The sequence below is a fragment of the Lepidothrix coronata genome, unplaced genomic scaffold (genome assembly GCF_001604755.1).
Source record: "Lepidothrix coronata isolate B3197 unplaced genomic scaffold, Lepidothrix_coronata-1.0 Scaffold25, whole genome shotgun sequence".
NCBI classification, from domain to species: Eukaryota; Metazoa; Chordata; class Aves; order Passeriformes; family Pipridae; genus Lepidothrix; species Lepidothrix coronata.
The window spans coordinates 1,977,019-2,000,016 of NW_016690205.1; the positions used below are offsets into that span (position 1 = coordinate 1,977,019).

At 39.9% G+C, this 22,998-nt stretch overlaps 1 protein-coding gene across 1 annotated transcript in view; it reads left to right on the top strand.

Annotated features, from left to right (window-relative positions):
* The window catches only part of PLPP4 (phospholipid phosphatase 4), a 52,650-nt gene extending 37,251 nt beyond the window's left edge, over positions 1 to 15,399 (top strand). The window contains exons 6-8 of the mRNA XM_017809346.1: positions 7,320 to 7,490; positions 12,403 to 12,591; positions 13,928 to 15,399. Coding sequence (XP_017664835.1) covers positions 7,320 to 7,490; positions 12,403 to 12,591; positions 13,928 to 13,938 — 371 coding nt within the window. The 3' untranslated portion in view covers positions 13,939 to 15,399. The remainder of the gene's footprint in view (positions 1 to 7,319; positions 7,491 to 12,402; positions 12,592 to 13,927) is intronic.
* The last annotated feature ends 7,599 nt before the right edge of the window (positions 15,400 to 22,998 follow it).

Genomic DNA, 22,998 nt, shown 5'->3' on the forward strand with positions numbered 1-22,998 from the left:
CACCGTCTCACTGAGATGATTCACCCTTTTATAAAAGAATCCAGGGAAATAAGAAACGGATTTCTTAGATAGGCAAAGAAAAAATAAAATCTCCTGTGGGGCTTATTGGGTTGTTAATTAAAACTCTGAGGAGCTGAATTAAGAAACACAACCAGGAATGGTTGTGTTTAATGCTTTTACCTGCTCTATGACATGTTTACCTCTCAGTCCTCAATAACAAGGGCTGTTGGAATTCATGAGGGGCTTGTGGGATGATCTCCTTGGAGTTCAGTTTTCCTTGTCCTGTCACTCTGCCTGGATTTAAGGCCTCTCTCCTTCCTTTTTTATGAGCTCCCTTAAGATACTGCAGGGCTGTAATGAGGTCTCCCCAGAGCCTTCTCTTCATGCTGAACAACCCCAGTTATTCAACACAACAGCTTTTTTTTTTATGCTGTTATTTACCTGGATATTTTCTCCTCTTTCTTTACATGATTAAAGAGATTAATCCCAGATGTGCTGTGTACTCCAGAATGGAGAGCAACTTCAGTTTTGCTGTCTTCAGGGGATCTAGACTGAATTGAAAATGCCCAACTTTAGAGTCCCTTATTCTCTCCAGAGAGTTTTTTAGAAGTCTGGAGCCCAGCATTGAGTTCAGTGACAGAATAATGCCACTGTGCAGCCACTCACCCCTTGGTGTCCTGCTTTACTTTGATACCTGAGGTGTAGTTGAACAAAACTTTAAATCATTTACCTTTTTTTCCTCCCCAAGCTCTTCTTCTTTACATAAAGCCCTCAATGATAAGTTCCTCTTGCAGATGGTGGATAGATCAGGCTTCATTGCTCTGCATTCTGCAGTGTTGCAGGAATAAATAACATTTTGCTGTGTCTCACAGCATGAAAAGAGAAGCAGAGATGTTCTGTATAACTCTTACTGCTCTGGCTGTGCATGGTTTTGGGGTTTCCCTGGTTTATTCTGGAAGTGTTCAGGGGGATTATTTGCAGGCAGTACTAACAGTGGTATAATCCAGCAAAATCACTGCACCATGTCGAGATCCTGATCCTCCACTGTTAAAAAGTTTCCATCCATGAAGATGTACTTCAGATTGTCTTCTAACTGTATTTTATATGCTGGTCTGGATGATTGTGCCAATTTCCTTCAAGTAAATTTTAAGTTAAATGCCCATCCCTAGACAAATGATACAGGTACTTGGCAGGGTGAATGGAATGACAAGTAGGATATGATCCATTATCAAGGCTGCTCCATGCCATATGTATGGCAAAGGAAGCAAGAAGTTACCCTGATCCCAGTGGATGGGACTTGGTATATTCCAAGGTTGAATTGGAAAAGAAAAAATTGCAGTTGGCAGGGATTATTTGTAGTTGGGTATCTCATAAATGCCCCATGACCATAATTTGTATTGGAGCTGGAGAGACAATGACCCAGAGCTGGTGGCTGGATGTTGTGTTTGGGCTGAGTTCTGGCAGGAAGAGAAATGTATTCTCTGATTATTGATCATTGGCAGGTCGTAGCTGTTTAATTAGCACTGACCTCTTTGAATTAACCTGGCAACTCTTATCTCAGTTGATTTTTTTTTTTTTCTCAGGAGACTGGAGGTCCAGTATCAGGACTCCTATTTCATAAAGGGATGCGTGTTTGGTCTAACAAACAAATTCAGCCAGCACTTGATCTTCCTGCTGCCTGTAAGGAGAAGAATGTGTCAGCCAGGGACCACACCAGGGCAGCACCATTGTGGGGGTGGTCAAGGATCAGTTCCATCCTGATGTCATTCTTTATCAAATCTGATGGAAATTCATTAGTTGGACCTGATTTGACCGAGTGTGTTTGAGAAGCATTGAGATATTGGCAGTGAGTGAAGAGTTAAAAAAGTCCTGGGCACAGAAAGGGGTTTTTCTGGTGTGGTACATTTGTATGATTAGGGCTGCATTTACAGGGCAGGCTCATATATCTTATGAGGCATACTAAGGCCTCTTCAGTTACTGTCTGAGTGTTGAGCCCTTCTCTTCAAAGTTATGAATCTTGAACTGGTTTGGGCTTTTCTTTACCATGTTCTCAGAGAAAGGGGATTTGTTCAAGGTTTCTGTCAACAGAAATGGCAAAGTAGGCTGTGGAGCAGGTTCACCTCTAGGATTTTTTGTAAATAACACCATTAACTGAACAAATCAAAACTTAGTTCTAATTGGTAGCAATGAGATGCACCCCGAGACCACTTCAGGTATTTCAGGTAAAATGAAGTGTCTTGAAAAGTGTATTAAAAATATATCAGAAAATAACCTAAAAAATGTTCACAAGAATTCACTGGGACAGTCCTGCAAAAACAACCTACTGACTAACACTCTTGCTTTTCAGATAATATAGGTCTGTTTTTGTTCTAACCCATCTCTGTCTCCAATAACTCTTTTTTTGTTTCCCAAGTAAGTCCCTGCATACATTTGTATTTTGTGATGTGCTTTTCATGTTGCTTCTGCTGAACTGTCTTTCTTTGTGAAGAGAAATTAATAAAGCTAAGCCAAAGGGAAGGTGATTGACTGTCCCACTTGGAAAAAAAAACAAGAAAAATATTTTGCCTGTGATAATAAGCTCAAAACACATTCTTTGGGAATTGTACTTCTATAAAATGTTCTTTGAGTTGAATTCCAGCATTAAAATTTATGCCCTCATTTGGTATCATACTTTTTCCTTCAAGAAAGATAAATAGTTCAGTTCTTTGAACAGTGTGAGACTGAAAACATTTGCCAGCAGCCCCAGCTACAGGAATTACAGTAGGCTGCTGTGCAATTCCAGAGATGAATAGCATGTGTTTGCATTTGGAAAATATAGAGTAATCACTGCAAGTCTAAGGCATTACAGACAAAGAGATGGATCATTTTGTCTGATTCTTATATAGACCATTTGAATGGTTGCTTTGCAGTTTTATAATGTGATGCCACTTAAGTAAGTTGAGGGGTTTTTTTTCTTCAGCTCAAAAACTGCTTAGTGGAAAAAAAGACATTTATTGTGTGCTTAGCAAAGCATCCATTAAAACTCGAGAAGCTGAAGATCCTCGTGGGGTAGTTTAATTTTCAGAAAACACTCACAAAAGCGATTGCATTTTTTTTAATGAATAATTTACTTGGGGTACTTTAGATCAGATTCTTGTTCGCAGTTTCTCACTTTCTGCATTTTAACTTGGTAATTATTTGGTCTGTACAGATCTCACCTAGACCCCTTGTCAGGAGAGAATCAGTGTCAGGATGGGGCCTGCAGTGTCTCCAGATGCTGTCAACTTTTTTTTTTTTTTTAAAGAATATGATAAAACAACCTGAACAATTGATTCTAATGTAGTTTTATTTACTCCAATAATCACAATGCCCAAGAGGGAGCAGTTTTTTACATGCCACAAGCAACAATATGGTATAATCTTTTATCTCCTTTAAGTTACTTCATGGCACCTATTCCTGTAAGACTTAAATGTTTCCTTTTCATTCCAAAATTCCCTTCATCTCTGTTAATTTCTTAAGAAACCACAGCTGGCTTATTTAGAGAGAACAGTTCAATGACAGTTCACAAAATATACAGCATTTTGTCAAGCCCTGGCTTTTCTTAGGAGAGGTTTTCCTCTGTCCAGCAACTCTTAGTGTTGGTACTTTGATTGGAGTTAGCTACACCAATGGTTTGAAATATCTCATTTCCCTTTACTGTATGTTTGAGTCATTCCTTTCTCCTCTTTCACCGCTTCAGATAACTTAAATATTTGTGTCTGGAATTTGCATCAACATCTACGTTGTGTTAAAATTGTTTTAAACTAAATCAGACCGATTTTCTTATTTCCTTCTATGTGAGTGTCTCCAAAGAGACCTGGTTGGCATTTTATGTTGTGGTCTTGCCTCCTTTCTATAAACAGTCTTAATTTCTTTCTGGAAGAAACCATCTTAGAACTATTTCTGTAGATGAAGAGCGTTGCTTTGCTGCATCTTTGGAATCTTCTTATGCAAAATGATAATTTTTATTATGGCACCATGTAATAATTTAGGGCATTTGATATGTGTGTGTGTGCATTTGCATTTCCTTGGTGATACAGTGAGATACTGACTTTAGCTTTTAGAAAAAGGACTCATATATATTCTACTAATTGCCCAATTCTTCAGGGTAAATGGCACCTTTAAGCCCAGGATTCTTGAAGAGTGAATTTTTGCATCTCTGCAGATGTTAGTTCCATAGCCACAAGCTGGAGCATCATTATATTACTTTTTTCCATCTTATATTAGGTGTAAATTCCCCTAGAGGAGTGGTTGTGAGTCTCTTCCTGACCTTTGGTTCAGAGGAACACATCGGGCATCTAAGACAAAATCCTCCTTTTTGTCTTGTGCAAGTCTCCTGAACTTCCATATTCCTTCCTGAGCACCTCCTCCTGGAAATGTGGCAGATCCTGATAAAAAAACCCCACAAATTCTGGGGATTTTTTGTTGTGGTTTTTTTTTTTTTTTTTTTTTTTTTAAATATCACCAGATTTTCTCTAAAGCCCCTTTAGCTAAACCTGCTGCTACTGAAAATTGCTAATAAAATTGCCTGGTAAATGCTGGTAACCCTGAATATGAGTGTCTGAACTGAACACCTAGTTTATAGTTTGGGCAGTATTTCTGTAAGCCCTCTAAATTGCAAGGCATTATAGAATTGCCTGAAAATGAAACCACAGAGCAGTTGATTCTTCTGCCTGGGAATGCTGTCTTCAGATTTTAATTCTGAAGATCTAAAAAAATAATAATAACCACCTGAGATGAAAAATGGAAACACAAAGACAAAAGTAATTCTTGAGAAGAAATATTTGAAAGTATTCATTTGATAGTGCATATCCAAGGCAGATTTCATTTGGGTCACTCCATTTACTCAACTGGAAGATGGAATGATGCAAAAAATCCTGTCTTTGCACTCTCAGGTGAGTTTAGATGTGTTTCTAGTTCCAGAAGTCTGCAAAATGGGCAACCCCTGTGTCTGCTTACACAGATGTGAATGTGTTTTATTAGCCATCCAAAAAACCCCACCCCAAAACCAACCCTGTAAAGAACTGCAGACTTTTGATACAAAAGACAAGGCCACAAAAATCACCTGGTGCAACAGGAAGAGCACAGACAAGAGCAGAATTGTTTTTTGTCATGGCTAATACAACACATGTGAGAGGCACAAGAAGAAATGTTAATTTGTTGGTTTAGGTCAGTCTACACTGGGTACTAACAGTTGGAGAGGATGTTTGAAAAAGGAGGAGGGTATTCAAATTTTCTGAGCTGTGTTAGTGTCATAAATTAATTTTTTTCATGGTGGGTATAGCCTGGAGCTTTGACTGTGCACCTCACAGCCTTTTTCTGTGCATGACATGCTACTTTTAGGAAAATACATTCATTTCAAGAATTCTTTGAAATGTCAGAAGAAATTATTTCTTCTTGTTCAACAGCCTGAAAGGTAAAGCAGGTTTGCACAGCTCTCAAAGGTCTGTACACAGGAAGGTGGCCCAGTCTGCAAGAAATCTTTTATTTATTCAGGATTGTTAACATTTCAAAGTTTGCCTCCCACCGTCTTCTGACAAATATGGAATCAGCAGTGCTTGAAAAACCATCTAGAAAACAACATATTTGGTGTGCTGGTTTGATGATTAATCTGCATTCTGTCTGGCTCCACCGCAGCCATGCAGGGCAGTGATTTATTTGGGTGTTTGAAGATGAAATGCAAATCTTTAGTAGTTGCATCCAGGCTGTGGAATACAAACTTTGGAAAGCACTCTGGTGTATTGGCAGCTAAAAATGACCCTCCCATGGATTTATCAGCAGAACACAAAGGGGTTGCTTTACCCACCTGACATTTGGGAACCTGAGGTGAAGGTTTTGATCAGATTAGAAAGAAAGATTTACATCTGACCCAGCACTGGTAGTGATTTTACAGTTACACTGGCTGAAAGCAGAACCAGAACAGAATTATATATTATGTGTTATGAATGTCACCTATTACCCCTTATAGAGTTCCTCAGATATAACAAAGATAAAAACTATAGTCAGAAAAAAAAAAAAAAAGATTTCAAATGGTTGGATAAATATACCACCTGTTACTTCTTATAGAGTTGCTTAGATATCACAAAGATTGAAAGTATAAAGGTAATCAGAAAAAAAATATTTCAGATTCTTTATGATAAATATTTATGATTTTGCTCTCTGTGGTTTGTGTGCTCACGTTCTAATTTTTGATCTCTGCAGTCAAAAGCAAAATTGAGTATGAAATTTGTCATTGTGATTGAAGAAAAGAGATGTGTCTCACATGTTCAGCTGCAGCACTAATTTTCCTACAGGAAAAAAAAATTCAAATGTTTGGTTCTTTCAAGAAATAGAAATGCATATTAAAAAATAATAATAATAAAAAAATATCTCCAGTATCTCTCTGGAAGGTGAGGAGCCACAGCAAGGAAGAAGTTCAGTACAGAAACTTGAGGCCTGAGTTCTCTCATCACTGCCAGTTGTGCATGTTCTATAGAAACAGGTTAATGGAACCTAAAAAATCTCATTTCAATGTAATTCAATTACAGTACAAACTGTCTGAATCTTTTTCTGCTTCGAACCTTGACGTTTTTGAGTAGGTCTAAAATCAGGAAAGATGTGCTGAAAGTTGAAGCCTGAAAAAGCTTTTGTGACTCGAGTTAAAAAATTTGCTTAAACATTTCATTTAGTGTGCAAATAAAATTGGGCATTCTTTTCACAGCTGATGTCTCCCCCAGAGGAAGAAGGCAAATTGCTGAAGGGGAAAAAAAAATGAATTAAATTTCTCTTGCGTAGGTGAATGTCTAGAGGTACCACAGGGTTTGCAGACGTGTCAGACGATGTGAAAGCTGAGTGTGGATGAGAAGAAAGTCAATTTGCTTTGCAGTGTTCACTTGCCTGGTTGCTTGCATTGCTACACTGATAACACCCCTGCTGTGGAGAATATAAGTGTGTCCTGGATCTTGTGGAAAATGTGTCTTTTCCCATTCAGCCCCTCAAAAATGGGGTTTTGTTAAAGGTTGTAAGGTCGTGATTGCTTTATTAAAAAACAAAACAAAGCAAGAAGGCAGTTTGCTGCATCCTCTTAAAACACTAAGTTATAACAGCATCATTGATATGGTTACATGGGAATCATCATTTAAATCATGAAGCTCCCTCAGTTTTTTGCAGATGGGTCTTCTCAACTTTATTATCACCCTGGAATGTCCAACCCTTCTCTGCAGCAGAGGAATCCTGCTGTCAGACCTTAAAGGACCTTGAGGGTTAGTACTGTGCTGTGATAAAAAAAAAAACCCTGTAGTGATGTGTTTTTTCTTTATCAGTTGCATTTTCAGGCCTTGGCTTTACCACCTTCTACCTGGCTGGGAAGCTGCACTGCTTCACCGAGAGCGGCCGGGGCAAGAGCTGGAGGCTCTGTGCAGCCATCCTGCCTCTCTACTGTGCCATGATGATTGCCCTGTCACGGATGTGTGATTACAAACATCACTGGCAAGGTGAGCCAGGGTTTTTTCCAACTTTTTTTTTTTCAAATTCTCTGCGTGTTTCTTCAATTTTATTTTATTTTTTTTTCGTTACATCAAGACGGTTAAAACACGACGGTGCGGGTGGATGCTGAGGTTTCCTAGAGAGGCTGAGTTAACCAACACTGACCTTCACAGCTTCAGGTCTCTGCCACAGCCCCCTCTCTTCCCTCACAGCAGTCACTTCCCAGTCAGATTAAGTGTATTTGTCACAGAAAGACTGTTGTCTCAGGCCTTTAAAATTCAGGTGTGAGACGTAACTGATGTAGAAGACTGTGGAGGTCAGTGGAGGCAGAAAACTGGAATCCTTTATTGGGTTCACAACTTCATATTTAAAGGGTTCACTCCCAATTTCTCTCCTTCATGCCCTCCAGTGGTACAGAGGGATGGGGGTGGGTGATTTCCAGGGAAAAAGACCCCTTCAGTTTAAAATCCATACATTTTATAGTTTCACAAAATCCCCACCTTTTTCANGAGACGTAACTGATGTAGAAGACTGTGGAGGTCAGTGGAGGCAGAAAACTGGAATCCTTTATTGGGTTCACAGCTTCATATTTAAAGGGTTCAAGGTTTACATTTCCAACAGGGGGCTTGCCTATTCTTTCTGTTACAATAGGGGGCTTTTCAGAGATGAGGTAAGGGAAAAACCAGGTTTGACAAATCTTGGGGTCTTAGGAATTACTTCTCACGGGAAAAACCCACTTTAACTTGGGGGATTTCACAAGGGGGGGACAGGTAACACAAAAGGAGAGATAAAACACAATGGGTCTTCTGCATGGGTTGTTCAAATCAGGGTATGGTCTCTCTGGCTTGGGCAGGGCATGTGATAACATCATGCAGGGAGTCTCTTCCATTGTGCTGGAGGAGGCAGGAAGAATCCACAGCGATGAAGTTACTAAAAAGGGTTTTTCCCCAGCTTCTGTGACTCCAGGTTTGCTGTTTAAACCTAGCACTTTCTTTTCTCATATCTAAAATTTGGAATCCAACAGAAGACTCTGCCATTTATTAGTTACACACTTATATTACTGAGGTACAATTCAGAAAGCACTACCATCTGTTCTTTCTTCTGCCATTTCTTGACCCTCTTTATTGCCATCTTTGTACCTTCCCACCAAAGCCACTCTGTCACTGCTCTCCTCAGCTGGACAGAAGAGAAAAAATACAATGAGAGGTTCATGGGTTCAGATAGTTCAGGGGGGATCACTCAGCCACTACCAGCATGGGCAGAACAGACTTGACTTGGGGAAACTAGTTCAATTTATTACCAATCAAATCAGGATAATGAGAAATAAAAGAAAATCTTAAAAACACCTTCCCCCTCTGCCTTTTTCCTGGCTGGGATCAACTTCACTCCCAATTTCTCTCCCTCATGCCCTCCAGTGGCACAGAGGGATGGGGGTGGGTGATTTCCAGGGAAAAAGACCCCTTCAGTTTAAAATCCATACATTTTATAGTTTCACAAAATCCCCACCTTTTTCAGATAACCTTAATATATTCATTTTTGCCTAAAAATGTTGTTTTTTTTTTTTTTCTCTGAAAAGGGGCTTTCCCTTCTTTCCAATTGGCCACTGGACATCCTCTGTCAAAAGTGGTGGATCTTCCTTTGTTCTTAGCCCAAAGAGAAAAGAGAAACCCCCTGTGTACAAAATTCTCACATGACCCCGGAAGATTTTAATTTTTAGGAATTTTTATATTTCCTTTATCCAACCGAAAAAGTCCCTGATACCCAGTCCCAGTGTGGGACTTGAATATCTCACAACTTCACAATACACCTAAAAACCCCATATTTTTATTCCTCATTTTGGGCTGCCTGTTAAAGGGAAGTGGAGCAGTGTGAATGAATGGGAAGAGGATGTACAGGTTTACTCTCCAGTTTTGGACACGTGTTTCCAGCGTGTGCTGTCTCTTGCCAAGAGTAAGAATTATTTATGTAGCGAAACATTGGCTGTGAGGAAGGTTATTATGGCCTGGTTTATACACCACAGAGGAAAACTGCACCCAGGGGGTTGTGACTGTTGCTCATCACAGCTGCTGGTGTTTTGTCTTTGAATTTTAAGGAGATGGAGCTGGAAACTCGGCTCTTCCTGAAGAGCAGTGCTGGCAGACAAGTTATCCTGCAGGTCACCTGTGTTTTTCCCTGAAAAGAACTGTGTTCTCGAGGGAGGGAATAGTTCACTCTGGAATACACAGCACAGAACCTCAGGCCTTGACTTCTCTGCTCAGCAGAGTCAGCTAATTGTGTTAAATTATTTATGGTGCCTCTGTGCTGGAGCCTTTTCTGAGCTGTGGGGAATGAAAAGGACCATCAGTTTGATGTCCAAGGCTGAGCACACTGTAGGTGAAAGATGGAGTGGAGAATCCTTATATTAAAAAGCCATTGAGTGGGCTCAGAAGGTTAATATTATGAGAACTTTATGAGCTCTTTTCAGTTTGGCTGAAGAAAGTAATATTCCAGACCTTAGTGTTGGTGTTCATGAATATTAGGATATTCCATTGTGGTTCCAGAATGTATTGACTGCTTTTTAGTCCCTAAATCTCTCTATAGACTTCTAATTCTGGAAATGTTAGTTTACTCCTGGAATAAGCGGAAATAAAGTTAAATGTTCTTTTTCCTTTATGGGGAAAAAAACAAACAAACAAAAAAACCCCCCAAAACAAAAACAAAAACCCAAACAAACAAAACAACAAAAGTAATTTATGGCTCCCATGAGCTCAAACAAAGACAGAATTGTTGTCTTCAAAAACAGGAGTCAAAATAGCTGCCTGTGTGTTTGCTCCTCACCCCCAGACAAGGTCAGTAAGCGAGAAATCTTTGGCATAACTCATTTGTGAATCTGTATTACTGTGGTGCCCAAACTGAGGCCCAGAGTTGCATAATTTGCATGTAAATGTTTTGAAATAAATAAAATCCAGGCAAGTTCGCAGCAAGCCTTAAAATACCAGGGAACTTGTAGAGGACTGGCAAAAATGTGGTGTTTCTCCATGATTAAAAATAGTAATCACAGGCTTGACTTTATAGCTAAGCAAAATAAAAAAACAGCTGGAACAATATTCAATCAACCACAGTTAAAGCAGAATAATCTGAGAATTGCACCCAACACAGGTTTATAGAAAATTAATCTTGTCACAAAAACTAAATTTTTTGCAAGTTGATTGATGCTGAAACAGCAAAAATTGTTGCCCTGGGTACCTTCTGTACCATGACAGTTTGATAGGGAAAGGCTGAATGGTACAAAATCAGCCTCTGTGTGCATAGGGCAAGATTCCATCTGCTTCCAAATACTGTGTACACACAATCACCTTTTAAAATCTTGCTTGAACCTCTATTACATCTGTTTCTGATAGATTTGTTATGTCCTTTTGTGTGTAGAAGGATTAGAAGGGATCTCCTCTTACTCAACCGTGACTTATAAACACATTTCTTAAATTTATCCATCTCAGCATTAAATTTTTCAGGTTTTCTGGCCCTAGCTATTCCTGTTAAAAGAAATCTCACTTCTCTGATGAGAAAAAAAATACAAACCATTTGTCAGCCACTGAAAATTGAACCTTGTTCTAATGCCTTTGTTCTAATATATATCAGACTGACAAGCTAGGGAATTTAATCTTTATTTAACGACTTTAGACAAAAATAATTTGTATTGATTTAACCGCCTTTGTCACTAAACTCAATGATTCACCATTTTTATTACACTGTGGTTTCTTTGTAATTGAAAGGATGGAAACAGGTACACACAGATGATATGGTGCTTAATAAGTCTGGTTAAAATAAAATGTGCTGCCAGCTCATATTCCAGGCAGTGCCTTTTGTTCATTTCCATTTATTGTTTGTGCCCAATCTGAGGCTTTCAAAGACAGGCTGTATTTCCAGTGAAATTTTCCTCTGGTTGTTTGGAAATAAAACACAAGATCAGAGGAGTATTTTAGTAAGAGGCAGAACCTGACAGCAGAAGGAATATTCTTACACTTCAGGTGATATTCTGTTCCTGTAGAAAACTTAAAATTACCTGTGTGAGAGAGCTGCAGATATCTCATACAATGGCCTTGTTTTATCTTTTATTTTATTTTGGGTTGTTTTGGAAGGAGTATGGGACAGTAAAAAGCATCAAAGAAGGATATTCAGAAGGTGTTAAATCAGTTAACGGGCATGTCAATCTTTGACCTTTCAGGTGCTTTTAGTGGGAATTCACCCAGCCTGAAGTGGTTGTTGAGAGCTGTGTTTCTCAGGGGCCTTGCAGGAGCTGCAGGAGAAATGAATTGCTGTAGCTCCAGTGACCCACTGCCTGGAGGGAGAGAACTTTCCACTTACATCCTGCCTGCTCCCTGGAGAATTCCTCCTGGAATACAAACAGTCAGGAGCAGATCTGGCACTTTAACTGCCTTTTTTCCTGGGGGTGCTTGGGCAGGGAACAGGCTGTGGTCAGTGCAGTAGGTTGGGGTGGACCTGTGAGCAGGAGAGCTCTGGGTGGCAAACAGCACAGGACAGCTGTGTTGTCCATGGATGGAAAACCTGGCTGTGGGCACTCTAACTGATGGCACACTGGAAGAAGATCCATGGGTTGCCAGCCCCCAAATGTTGGTCAGCAGTGCTCTGGAACATCACGGGTGTTTAATGCCCCGTGGAGGCCACTCTGTTCCCTCTGTTCATCTCCCAAAACGCAGCCAAGCACCTACATTTTGGGTATTCAAAACATTGGAGATGTCCCCACAAAATACTGATTTTATGTGTCCTGTGTGACTGTGGTATTTGGCTCCAAATTCTTTTTGAAAACTCAAAGTTCCCATTTTCTGGGTTGAACACTTCCACGTCAAGCAAATGTCTTCTGTTTACAACTGTCACTTCTGGCTGACCTTTCTTTCTGCTTTTGTTGCTCTCTTTGTCTAGATGCTTTCGTTGGAGGGATCATCGGCCTCATTTTTGCTTATATTTGCTACAGACAGCACTACCCCCCTCTGGGTAACACAGCTTGTCATAAATCTTACGTCAGCCTGCTAGATCAGAACTCTGTGAAGAAAGAAGAGCGACCGACAGCAGACAATGCTACTGGGCTGCCTCTGGAGGGAATAACTGAAGGTCCCGTATGACTTTAAGAAATGTGCAGAATGAACTTTTAGCCTTCTCACATTTCCTCCAAACTGGTCTCTTAACAGTGTTTCTTACTGTGCTTTTTTTTTTTTCTTTTGTTTCTTTCCTTTTCCTAAAGAGAAGTTTAAATATTTTATTTTTAATGCCATAATATCATCGTACTTTCAAAGTTAATTTTTCGGTTTGCATTGGCTTGTTGTTGAATTACCTGTTTTCAGTCTACTGCAAACAGATAGACTGCTTGAGGGAAGGGGAGAGAATTACAAACAATCCCATATGGAGGATGGTTAAGAGAGTAATTTTAAGGAGATGTGGTTGAGGATATAGTAGATCTGGAAACAGATTTTTCTGAAGTACTGACTCATCTTCTACAAAGTTCTGGTTGTCTTCAGCACTCATTGATTTTGATGGGTGGTGAGTACACACAGCACTTTTCACCAGGTGTCCAGCATCTGTTGGGGCCAGCCATTTCTTCATATAATTTGATAATTTAGGGCATCATCCTTATGTTTATCTTGTTGCCTTCTAACATAAAAAAAAAAATCTCCATATGCTGGCAAAACTTTGCATTAATTGCCAAGTTTTGACAAGGTCGTTCTGAGCTCCTAATGCTAAAGGAGACGAAAGGTATGAAGGGTTAAATGTTTGAAGAGCCAAGCTTAGTGCATTAGTAGTTCTTCAGGATGATTGTCACATTCAAGAAATTCCATGCTGTTCAAATTATCAACTTACAGTAACATATATATTCGTAGGATGGACTAGAAATTTGGTATTACATCATCAGCAATTTTTTGAGAGCTCATGCAGTAATTACCATCCAAACAAATTGAAAGAAAAGAGCAACAAGCTGAAGTCTTTAAAACAAATGTTTAAAAAAAAATCCTAAACCTGGGAGAATAAGGAAACACAGAGTTTCCTGTGAACCTGGTGTGCCATGTTCATCCTTGTGTGGTGACTCACTGCAGCATTGGTGACCCGAAGAAATGCAGAGATTTTCATTTGTGACCTTGAATGCTCGTGGTGGTTTCCAGCACTGTCACATGTCCAGAGGAAGGCTGGAGACAGTTTTCTGCTAGTCCCATTCCACATTTTCAGCTCATTGTGGTGTTTGGGAAGGCTGGCTTGGTACCTGAATTCAAACTCAACAAATCAAACTGCTGGTGGTGTGGAGAAGGTTCATAAGTGTGGGGCTTGAGTTAATAATTTATTATTAGCAGGATTCTGGTGTGATATGTGTATGCACTATGCAGCACACATCACATTCCTGTGAAATGATGTACCTTTGGATGGCAGAATGTCAGATTCCAGATTTTTTTTCCCTTAGGTATCCTGTGAAAAAGCAGGCAAATGTTCCAGCCCACATCTTGGCACTTGGAGCTGCTGGTTAAAGAGATCAAGAGAATGTTGACCAACGCCCATTCTTACGGTGCTTTAGACTGGAGGAGACTGCTGCCATAACCCTAATTTATGTGTTCCTGTTGGAATATGCATTGGCCTTGTAGGCATTTTGTGATTCAGACAGCTCAGTGTCTTTATGTAAGGCTTGCCATTTACTTTTCTCAAAGCTAAGCTTTGTAGATTTTTTTTTTGAGAAGAAGCTACTTCCTGATTGGCAACACTTGAATTTTTATAGAAAGCAAGTGAATTAGAGTCCCTTTAAAAAGAAACATAATAATTGTGTACAAGAGGATGCAACCTTGCTATGTATAAACTTATATGATATTTGGAAATACCTATAAATAGGAAGTGACATCAGGGAACAGAATGTACTAGGCACGAACCCAGAAGTGTTCCGTAGAAATCAGGCCTGATCTGCTTTAAAACTGATACCAGTTTGACTCTGCCAGTGAGAGGTGGGATGTTTTACTGGCAGTTACAGAATTCTGAACTCTGCAGCAGAGACATTACCCAAACATAGCTGTGGGTTTGCTGGTGAATACAAATTCCCAAAACCAGCAGCAGCAAAGCCAAGTTATTCAGCGTTTGCACTGGATTTAAGAGAACACTCCTCTAGTGTAATTGAGGTCTTTAATTCTAGAAACCCACACAGCCTAGGGGAGGGGTAATCTTTCTATGAAGTTTTTAACCCATCCTACGGAATTCTGTAACAGATGTAATTTTCTGTTACTTCACCTGGGAGGATTAAAGAAAGCCCTGGAGGGAGGGGAAGGCTCAGCCATCAGCTTTTTCTTTCAGCAGGAACCCTAAGTCTTCCAGGTTATATGCAAATGTTAAAAAAAAAACAAACACCCTTAAATCAAATTAGAAGTTTAATACTGATGCATAGAGCATTTTGCATGTTTTTATATAGATCTGGCTTATTCTCAAAATTGAGTGAGGCCTCCTAATTGTGCTGTACACATTCCCAGTGTTTTAATGGCTTTTGATACAAACAAGCTGTCTTCTTTGGGATGAGGGCTTATACAGCCCTCAGATGAGTGGTGGATGTTAAAAGATTGGATATGAAGTGTAACACAGCATAAAAACTTCAATTGCAAGAGTAATTGGTGAACTTGGAAAAGCAGTAAAGAATAACACGTTTTAATGGGAATAATTAAATTGAAAGTCATAAAATAGACAGTGTAAAAGCTTTGATTAAAATGTAATTAAAATTATGAAGGACTTAATGGAATGAAACTTGTGGAGGGATCTGTGGGTGCCATAATCACCAGTGCAAAGTCAGCATAGGGAAGGCATTTTTGTGGATCAGTGTATTTTAATCTCATGCTTTCTCAGTGTGAAGGAAATGTAATGTTGTAATGCACCAATAAAACAACACATGAATGTGGGTTTGTACATCTGTGTGTCACCGTTTTTTTGAGAAGAATAGAAGTTAGCAAGTTATTTTCATTAATAAACCACATAGAGTATTACAAAGAACCCCAAGCCCTGAAGTGACTGTGTTATTGATAAGCAACAAACTGATGCCACTGAAATGGGACAGCATTCCTCCTTTAACCAAAATATGCTCTTCAGCTTTCCTCCAGGAAAAGGGAGAGTGTAAGCCTGCAAGGTTGAAATTTTGGAATATTTAACCAGGCATTGTGTTAGGAAGGAGTTGGAGCATTTATACTGATTCATTCAGATTTTGTTGTGTGCAGTCCAGTCTGATTTGGCCCTCTGGTTTTTTTTCCCCCAACGCACAGAGCCAGTTATTTCTATTTAATGTGAAATAGAACCTCATTTTCTTTCTTCCCATGGCAAAAAGTACTTTGTTATGGATTGTGAAAAAAAAAAAAAAAACAGATGAAAAAGCCTCACTTTTGTTTTATGGTACCAAAATTCTGATGACTTCAGTCAACTGCTCTGGATCACTGAGCATATCACATCCTGTAGGTGGAATAAAACCTTCACACAGTTTTTGCTCACACTCTTACATTTTTAGGGGTATAATTAGCAAAATATTGCAACTAATTTGTCTGCAGTTTGTGCTTTGCCAGCTGAGACAGGCACAGTGAAAGCAAAATAATATCAGTATTGATCACTGGTAACTGTGCATTCAGTAGGATTGGTTATCTTTAGAGAATCTTTAGAGAATGCTGTAAAATAAAATTTGAGGCTATGCTAATATGCTTTCATGTTTCAAATGCACACAATGCATTCAAAATTAACAAAATTATATAAGAAACACCAGTATAGCTAGAGGATTGGACACAATGTAAAGATCAGTTAGAAATAGTTCCACATGAGTTAATTTAATTGACTCTACTTCAGATAGTTAAAGCACCTACTAGGGTTTTATTCCCACAGCTTACAATGCATTTTAAAATTACTAAGCAGGACCACGCTGAACAGTTAGGATTAGCACCCACAGGCATAACCTGAAGTCATATTTCTTACAAGATATATACCCATCTACTATCTTAGAGTACACTCCAGACTCATTTGATAAGCAGAATGTCTACATTGCTGTCCTAGGAGGCTAAAATTAAATTAGAAGTTTCCACTAGGATGCACCCAGTTTAATATAGCTTATTATATAGAGAACTCCTGTTCTACAGGTGTGCAAATCATTCCCTGCTCAGGAACTTGCTCTGAACGGAGAAAAAACATTATCATTTTGCCATTAAATTAAAACTTAACCTGTATAAAATTAAAATGACAAGACTGGGTGGATAACTCCTGATACACTGGATTGAACTGGGATTCCTTTTACAGATGCTTGGCATGCTGATTGAATGCTACAGGGTTTTTGCTTAAACTTGCAGAAACAGCCCCAAAAATCAACATACAGACCATTCAGAGCAGACTTGGACTTTGTTTGGACCCAGACAACTAAAAACATCTGAGCTGCAGCAGATGTGTGCTGAAGTTCCTGAAGATGTGCCCACTGACATTTTGCTGCCAGGTTCTGAGCAAACTTCCCAAGGGGAAGGCCAAGAGGCATTTCTTTGGGATGAGCCATGTTCTTGTCTGTGTAGCAAGGTGTGAATGGGGCGTGAAATGGAGACTCCTCCCTGGGTGCTTCCACTGGATAAAAACACAGCTGTGCATCCAACCAGTCCATGAGTACTGCAGGATGTCAGGCATGAAATGGGATTGAACCAGCTCTGTGAACCTTCAGCCTTTGCCCTGAATTCCTTTGTTAGCTTGCCAAAAAAGCTCTTCATTTCACTGGGAGGTTTGCAGCAGTCTTGTGTTATTCTGTAAAATACTGGTTTTTAACATGGCCTGAAACAAGTTTATTTCTAGGAGTAGATGGGGCTGGGCACAAGAAGCTCTGGTTTTTATGTATGGTTTGCTTTCATTTGGCCTCTTGTTCACAGATGTAACTGTGCTTTTTGATCACGTCCTGTGAGCACCTCCAGGTCCCTTGTTTTCATCTCCAGAGCAGCCTCTGTGCTGGTGATGGGAAGAAGAGAATTGATGGTGACTTTTTTTTTCTCCTGGATCATGTCTGCCTTCTTCCATTTCATTTCTAGGCAAGAACCGGTGCCAGAGCTCCTCTGTGAGCAGGAAAACAAAAGTTTCTCTTCCTCACCAGCCCCAGCTGTGGCTGCTCTAAATAAGCCCGTGTGAGGAACCACTGTTCCTGGAGAATACAAGGAGTGGGAAAATCTGGAACATCTCCACTTCACATGGATAACAAACGGAGAAACTGAGACCTGTGGAGAGCAGTGGTGATAGTGGGGCTAAACATAAATTAATAATAGGAGAACACTGAAGTAAAATACAGCTTGAAATGTTGAGAATCAAATACACGTGTGCAATAACCTATCCCAGCTTCCTCCCTTACACAGACATTTATACCAGAGTGGGAGCTTTGGTATTTGGGGTTAACACAGCATCAATATCCGTAACTTTCCAAGTCTAATTAATGTACTTGCATATTATAATCATCACTCACCCACAGCACAGGGTGCAGCTCTGGAGGGACTGGGTGTCATTACAGAATGGCCCAGCTGAATCCAGACAGGCTTCCACAGGAGAACTCTTGTTGCCATTGTCTGATACACAAAACTTCTCACTCTTAAGCCAAAGGGCACTTTTTAAGAATTTTTAAGGCTTTTGCAATTCTTAGTGTTGCAGGGAGAAAGGGTAACAAGTAAAGAGAAATTCCCAAACGCCCTCTCACTTTTAACTTCAAGGGATTTGTCAGCCAAATTCACAGGTGGACCAAAAGCAGATTTGTGCTCTTCATATTTCTGGTGTTACAGGTTGAGCCAACTCACACCTGACCTGTGAGATGCTGTGAGGGACTGGTGAGCCCATTTCTATCCTCTGGCTTTTTCATGTGTGGTCACTGCAGCAGAATGGAAACAATCTGTGAAATAAAGACAACTGCTACCATGGAAAAAATTATGCAAGAGCCACAGCTAAGGCCATTTTTGCCACTATTCTAGTTACCCTCATTCTCTAAATGACTTCCTGACACCAGTCAGAAGATTAAGAGAGAAGAGATGCTGATTAAGATCCATGCCTGTTACATAATTGCTGGAAGAGATCTAAGCAAGGGAAAGTTTGACTTGTTAGCCCCAACAGCCTTTGCCTGTTGCTGGACACATAGAGGATGTGACTCTGAATGCTCCCAGGAGTCATATCATTGTCAAAAATCTCCTTGAGCTTTTTATTCGATTCCTTCTATCAGCATCATTAGGAGAAAGGAAGTCCCCATTTTATTGAGGGTGAGGTTTACAAACTGTTTATCAACAGACTGTTGAATAAGTATCTCCTTTCTGTATTCTATTCACATCCTTATCAGCATTACAGAGCATTTGTGTGTACAAAAATCCATTTCATCTTCATTTCCACTCCCGCAGACTGAGGGCACAAGAACTGATTCAGATGCAGGTTGGTATTGAAACCAATATAACACTGTAAAAAAAGGAAAGGGAAAAGAACATTATGGCAATGTCACAATGTCACTCTGATCTAAGAGGTGTGAGCTTGTCTAGGCAGTGATTGTGCTGGAATTCATATCTGCAGCATTATCCAACAAAGATAAAGCAACTTAAAACATGCTCTGGATCAGTGAGTGTGAAAAAGTCTGGAGCAGGCCTGCACAAACACATCATTGCACAAAGCAAAAGGCTGGAAATCACATTTCTGAGGCTTGTTTGGCAAACAAAAATTCCATTTCATAGGCATGTAATGGGTTAGGAAATAGTTTTAATGTGTTAATTAAACTCGTAATTTTGGGCATATTTTAATGAAAAACAACCATGCTCTCTCACTACATCTCAGTGTATGAAACCTTTTGCCAACATGTGGAGAGAATTATTTCCACCCTTGCTCTTTCAAGGCTTCCAACCCTCTCACATCAAGCAAATGCCCATAATAACAGGGTTATTCTTGAGTGGGTGATTTGTTCCTTCCTAATTTGATCCTTTCCTAATTCTGTCCTGGGCTGAGAAACCTTCCCCAAAATTTCCATGCGAGTCTTCCGTGTCTGTGAATTATTCAGATGGGAAATAGTTTCATTTTTAATTTTGGACCAGTTTATTTTTAGCATCAGCTGGAATCCCCCGTCTTTAAATACTGAAAGGAAACACCTGTGCTGCTAAAACCCAAAAGGGATGAGCACAGCTGATCTCAATATTCAGTGCAAGATAAAGGGGAACAAATACAATCCCAGACAAACTGAGCCTCCTGCACCAAAATTTGGAGTAAGAGCTGGCAGGGAAGGAACAGGGAGCTGGCTGGTGGTGCAAGAAGAGGTGCTACAGGAACTCATTATTGGTAAGTGGATTTACATTTTCCATGAAGAGATGAAAACAGCCTCTGTTATATTTGGGGTTTCCCGAGGTAAATGGGAATAAATCAGTTTGAGTGCCTTCCAGCTTTGAATTTGTGAAGTTTAAGCAGGGCATGGTTTAATGCAAGGAAGCTGTAGAACAGTTTGTGTGTTGTGGATAAAGGGGGAAGCAGAAATATTGACCTTGTTTCTTGATGGCCCTTAGTTTGTGGAAGGTTTCTGCAGTGGAGGGAACCAGAATTGATCACCTAAGGAAATTTTTCATCTTCATTTTTTGTTTTGTTTTTTTTTTTTTTTCTGTGGACTGCTAATAAATGGAGATACACCAACATTTGTGGTTTCCAATCTGCCAAACAAAGGGCAGCTTCTAACCCAAGGTGTACTGGCTTATAACCAATCAATGCTATTAATCTCTTCCTTCGTCACTTTTATGGGATAATTATGCTGAAGAAGTCAATTATTTTTTTCTATGTGTATTTATTTAATGCTCATAGTAATTTCTTAGAAGCTATACAGAATTATTAGGCAAGTAAATGTGTATTTTGCCACTTATGTTGTCCTTGCAAAAATAAGAGGAAAAGTTACACCACTCCTACAATCTTTCTGTAAAACCACAGTCGTGACAGGATGGTTTAAGGAGTTTAATGGCACTGGTAATGGCTGTCCAATAAAAACCATTTATAAGGCAGTAAATGCAGCTATGAAGAAAGGTGCTTACAAGTTAAATCGTGGAAAGGGTGCCTCATTAGGTTGTGATAATGCACTAAATAGTGGAGTCAGTGCTATAATTAGCATTACTGTTCAGGATTGTGTGCGATGTGCAATACCCTCTGACCCCAGAGGAGTGAAGGAGATATTAGGGACTATAATCTTGCTGTTCCTCTGTGAAGTCTTTGCTGAAGTTCACCTGGGTGCATCAGAATTGTGAGGAATTTGTCTAAAGACCAGAACTAACAGGTGCAATGTGATCCAAAACAATCCTGTGACATGAATTTCAATGCGAGGAGAGGCTGGGACAAAAATACATCTTGTTGTCAGCTGAAGTAGACTAAAAGCTTTTCTGTCACTTCCCCCATTCTGGTGAATTTTTTCAAATTTTCACTTAGTTTCAAAGGAAGGCAAGAGGTATAATTTACTCTCTGGGTTTGTTAAAGGAATAAAGGTTAGGTTCAGAGGGGCTGGCTGATCATACAATGTTCAGGTGAGTGGAGAAAGACTCAGACACTTTCTTCTTCTGGCCCTCCCCTCAGTGTAACATCACAACTCACATTTTATGGTCCAGTGAGGTGCTCTCAGAAAACCCCCCCGTGCTTGTCTTGAGGCTAAATTGTTTATTTATGTTTTGGGTCGCTTCTAAACGCTTCCATTAGTGCCCCTGCTGACTTGTGCGAGGTGATGCTCCTACAAAGAAAAGTAGTCTCTTGAGCTGAGCTTTTAGGTGTGAGGGTTTTTTAAACGGGCTCTCGGTGTCTTTGGTGTGCAGTGATTGCTCACTCTTGTTAAACAGTGATTCCCCGAGGTTTGAGGAAGTGAGATTCCCCTGCAAAGCGGTGGTTCTGACTATTCCAGTTAAATGATGGTTTCTTTTTTGCTTTCAGCAGTGCAGGTTATACAGCTGAACAGTCCAGATTTTATTCAGAGAAGCTGGAACTGGCTCATATAAGTGGGGTCTGAGCCAAGTTTCACTCAACATCAGGCCCTTAAATGAGGCTTGGTGGCTTTGGGCTTTTTTATAGCCACCAGACAACTCTGTGCTTAGGCTGCTCCAGAGGAAGTTTTAAACCTCCAGCTGCAAGTGAATCCCTGACTGTGATTAAGACAAATACAGATATCTACAAACCTGATAATGAAAAGTTTATACTAAAATAAAAGTGGTTACTAGTGATTGAGAAATAGAACTGTCCTTTGTCCGCTGGTGAAATCGATTTGGGCAATATTGGCATTAATACTGTGCATTATTTTCTGTGAATTTGGCTGTGGTAAGGTGAGCTGGCAGGCACAATAGAGCTCCTAAAAAAAAAAAAAAGTCCTCATAAACTCAAAATAGGTCTTTACGGGAAATAAACTTCCCTGAAGTGTAAAACTGGGTCAGTCAAATTGTTCCATTTCACCAAATCTTAATATCAATTATTCAAACTGATACTTGAGCTCTGATTCAGGCTTTGACTCTTTCCTACAGCACAGTAAATGCAGAGGGGGATGGATGTGCTGAACAGGGCTTGGATCACTTCTAATTATCTGTGGGGGTTGTTTTTTTCCTTTTTTAATTCTTGATAACATCCAGTGAAGGACATGAAAGGGCTTGAGGGATGAAAGTAGTTCTCATCTTTCCTTTTGCTCTTCTGGCGTTAAACTCCAATAGGCAGGAGCTGTGTTTTTTTGTTCATCCTTTGTTCAGTGCTCGTTAAAACAAAGGCCATTGAAACAAGTTGCCATCCCAGCTCTCTGAGGTTCCCCCCGTGGCTCTGTGAGAGCTGAGCCTCAGCTCTTCATCTGCAGTGCTGTAATGGCCAAAACAAAAAACTTTCGCCAGTTAACACTTCCCAGGGTCACGGTAACCAGATGTCACAGCAACTCGTTAGAAATGTGATGTTGCAAAAGTTACCGACTTGCAGGGTTTGTTCTGTGAAATGTAAACCCAACTTGACTCGTTTTTTAGGTAACAATTCTTTTTTTGAGGCCACACAAATCGGCAGCAAAGCCGTTTGCTGTTTAAATCTGACAGAAGTAATTGTTAACGTTGAGGGCTCTTCCTCCCCACAGAAGTGCTGTCCTAGGAAAAAGCAACGAAATTACTTCTTTTTCTTAGTATGCTCACATTTTTAAAGAACTTATAGTTCTGTTCTCTTTTCTTGAGGCTTTAGAATGAGTTTGCTCCTGCTGGTATTGGCAGCTGTTAACTCCCAAAATAATTTACCCACTATTCAATTCTGTAGCTGCTCTCCATGATCAAGCTTTGCCTCCAGTCTGGGAGAATGTGGTTGAAGTGCCCTTTCCAAAACCTCTTCAGATGCCTTTTGGTGCATCTTTCTTGGTAGTCAATCTAGTAAGTGCTGGAACAGGGCAAATCAAAACAAAGGGTAGATTTAAAGAAATTTTAACACCACCACAACAACTAAAATTACCCTGCAGCCTCGGCAGGATGTGAAGCTTCCATGAGCCCTTCCATGAGCAATATGCCTGTAATATTTAAAGCAATT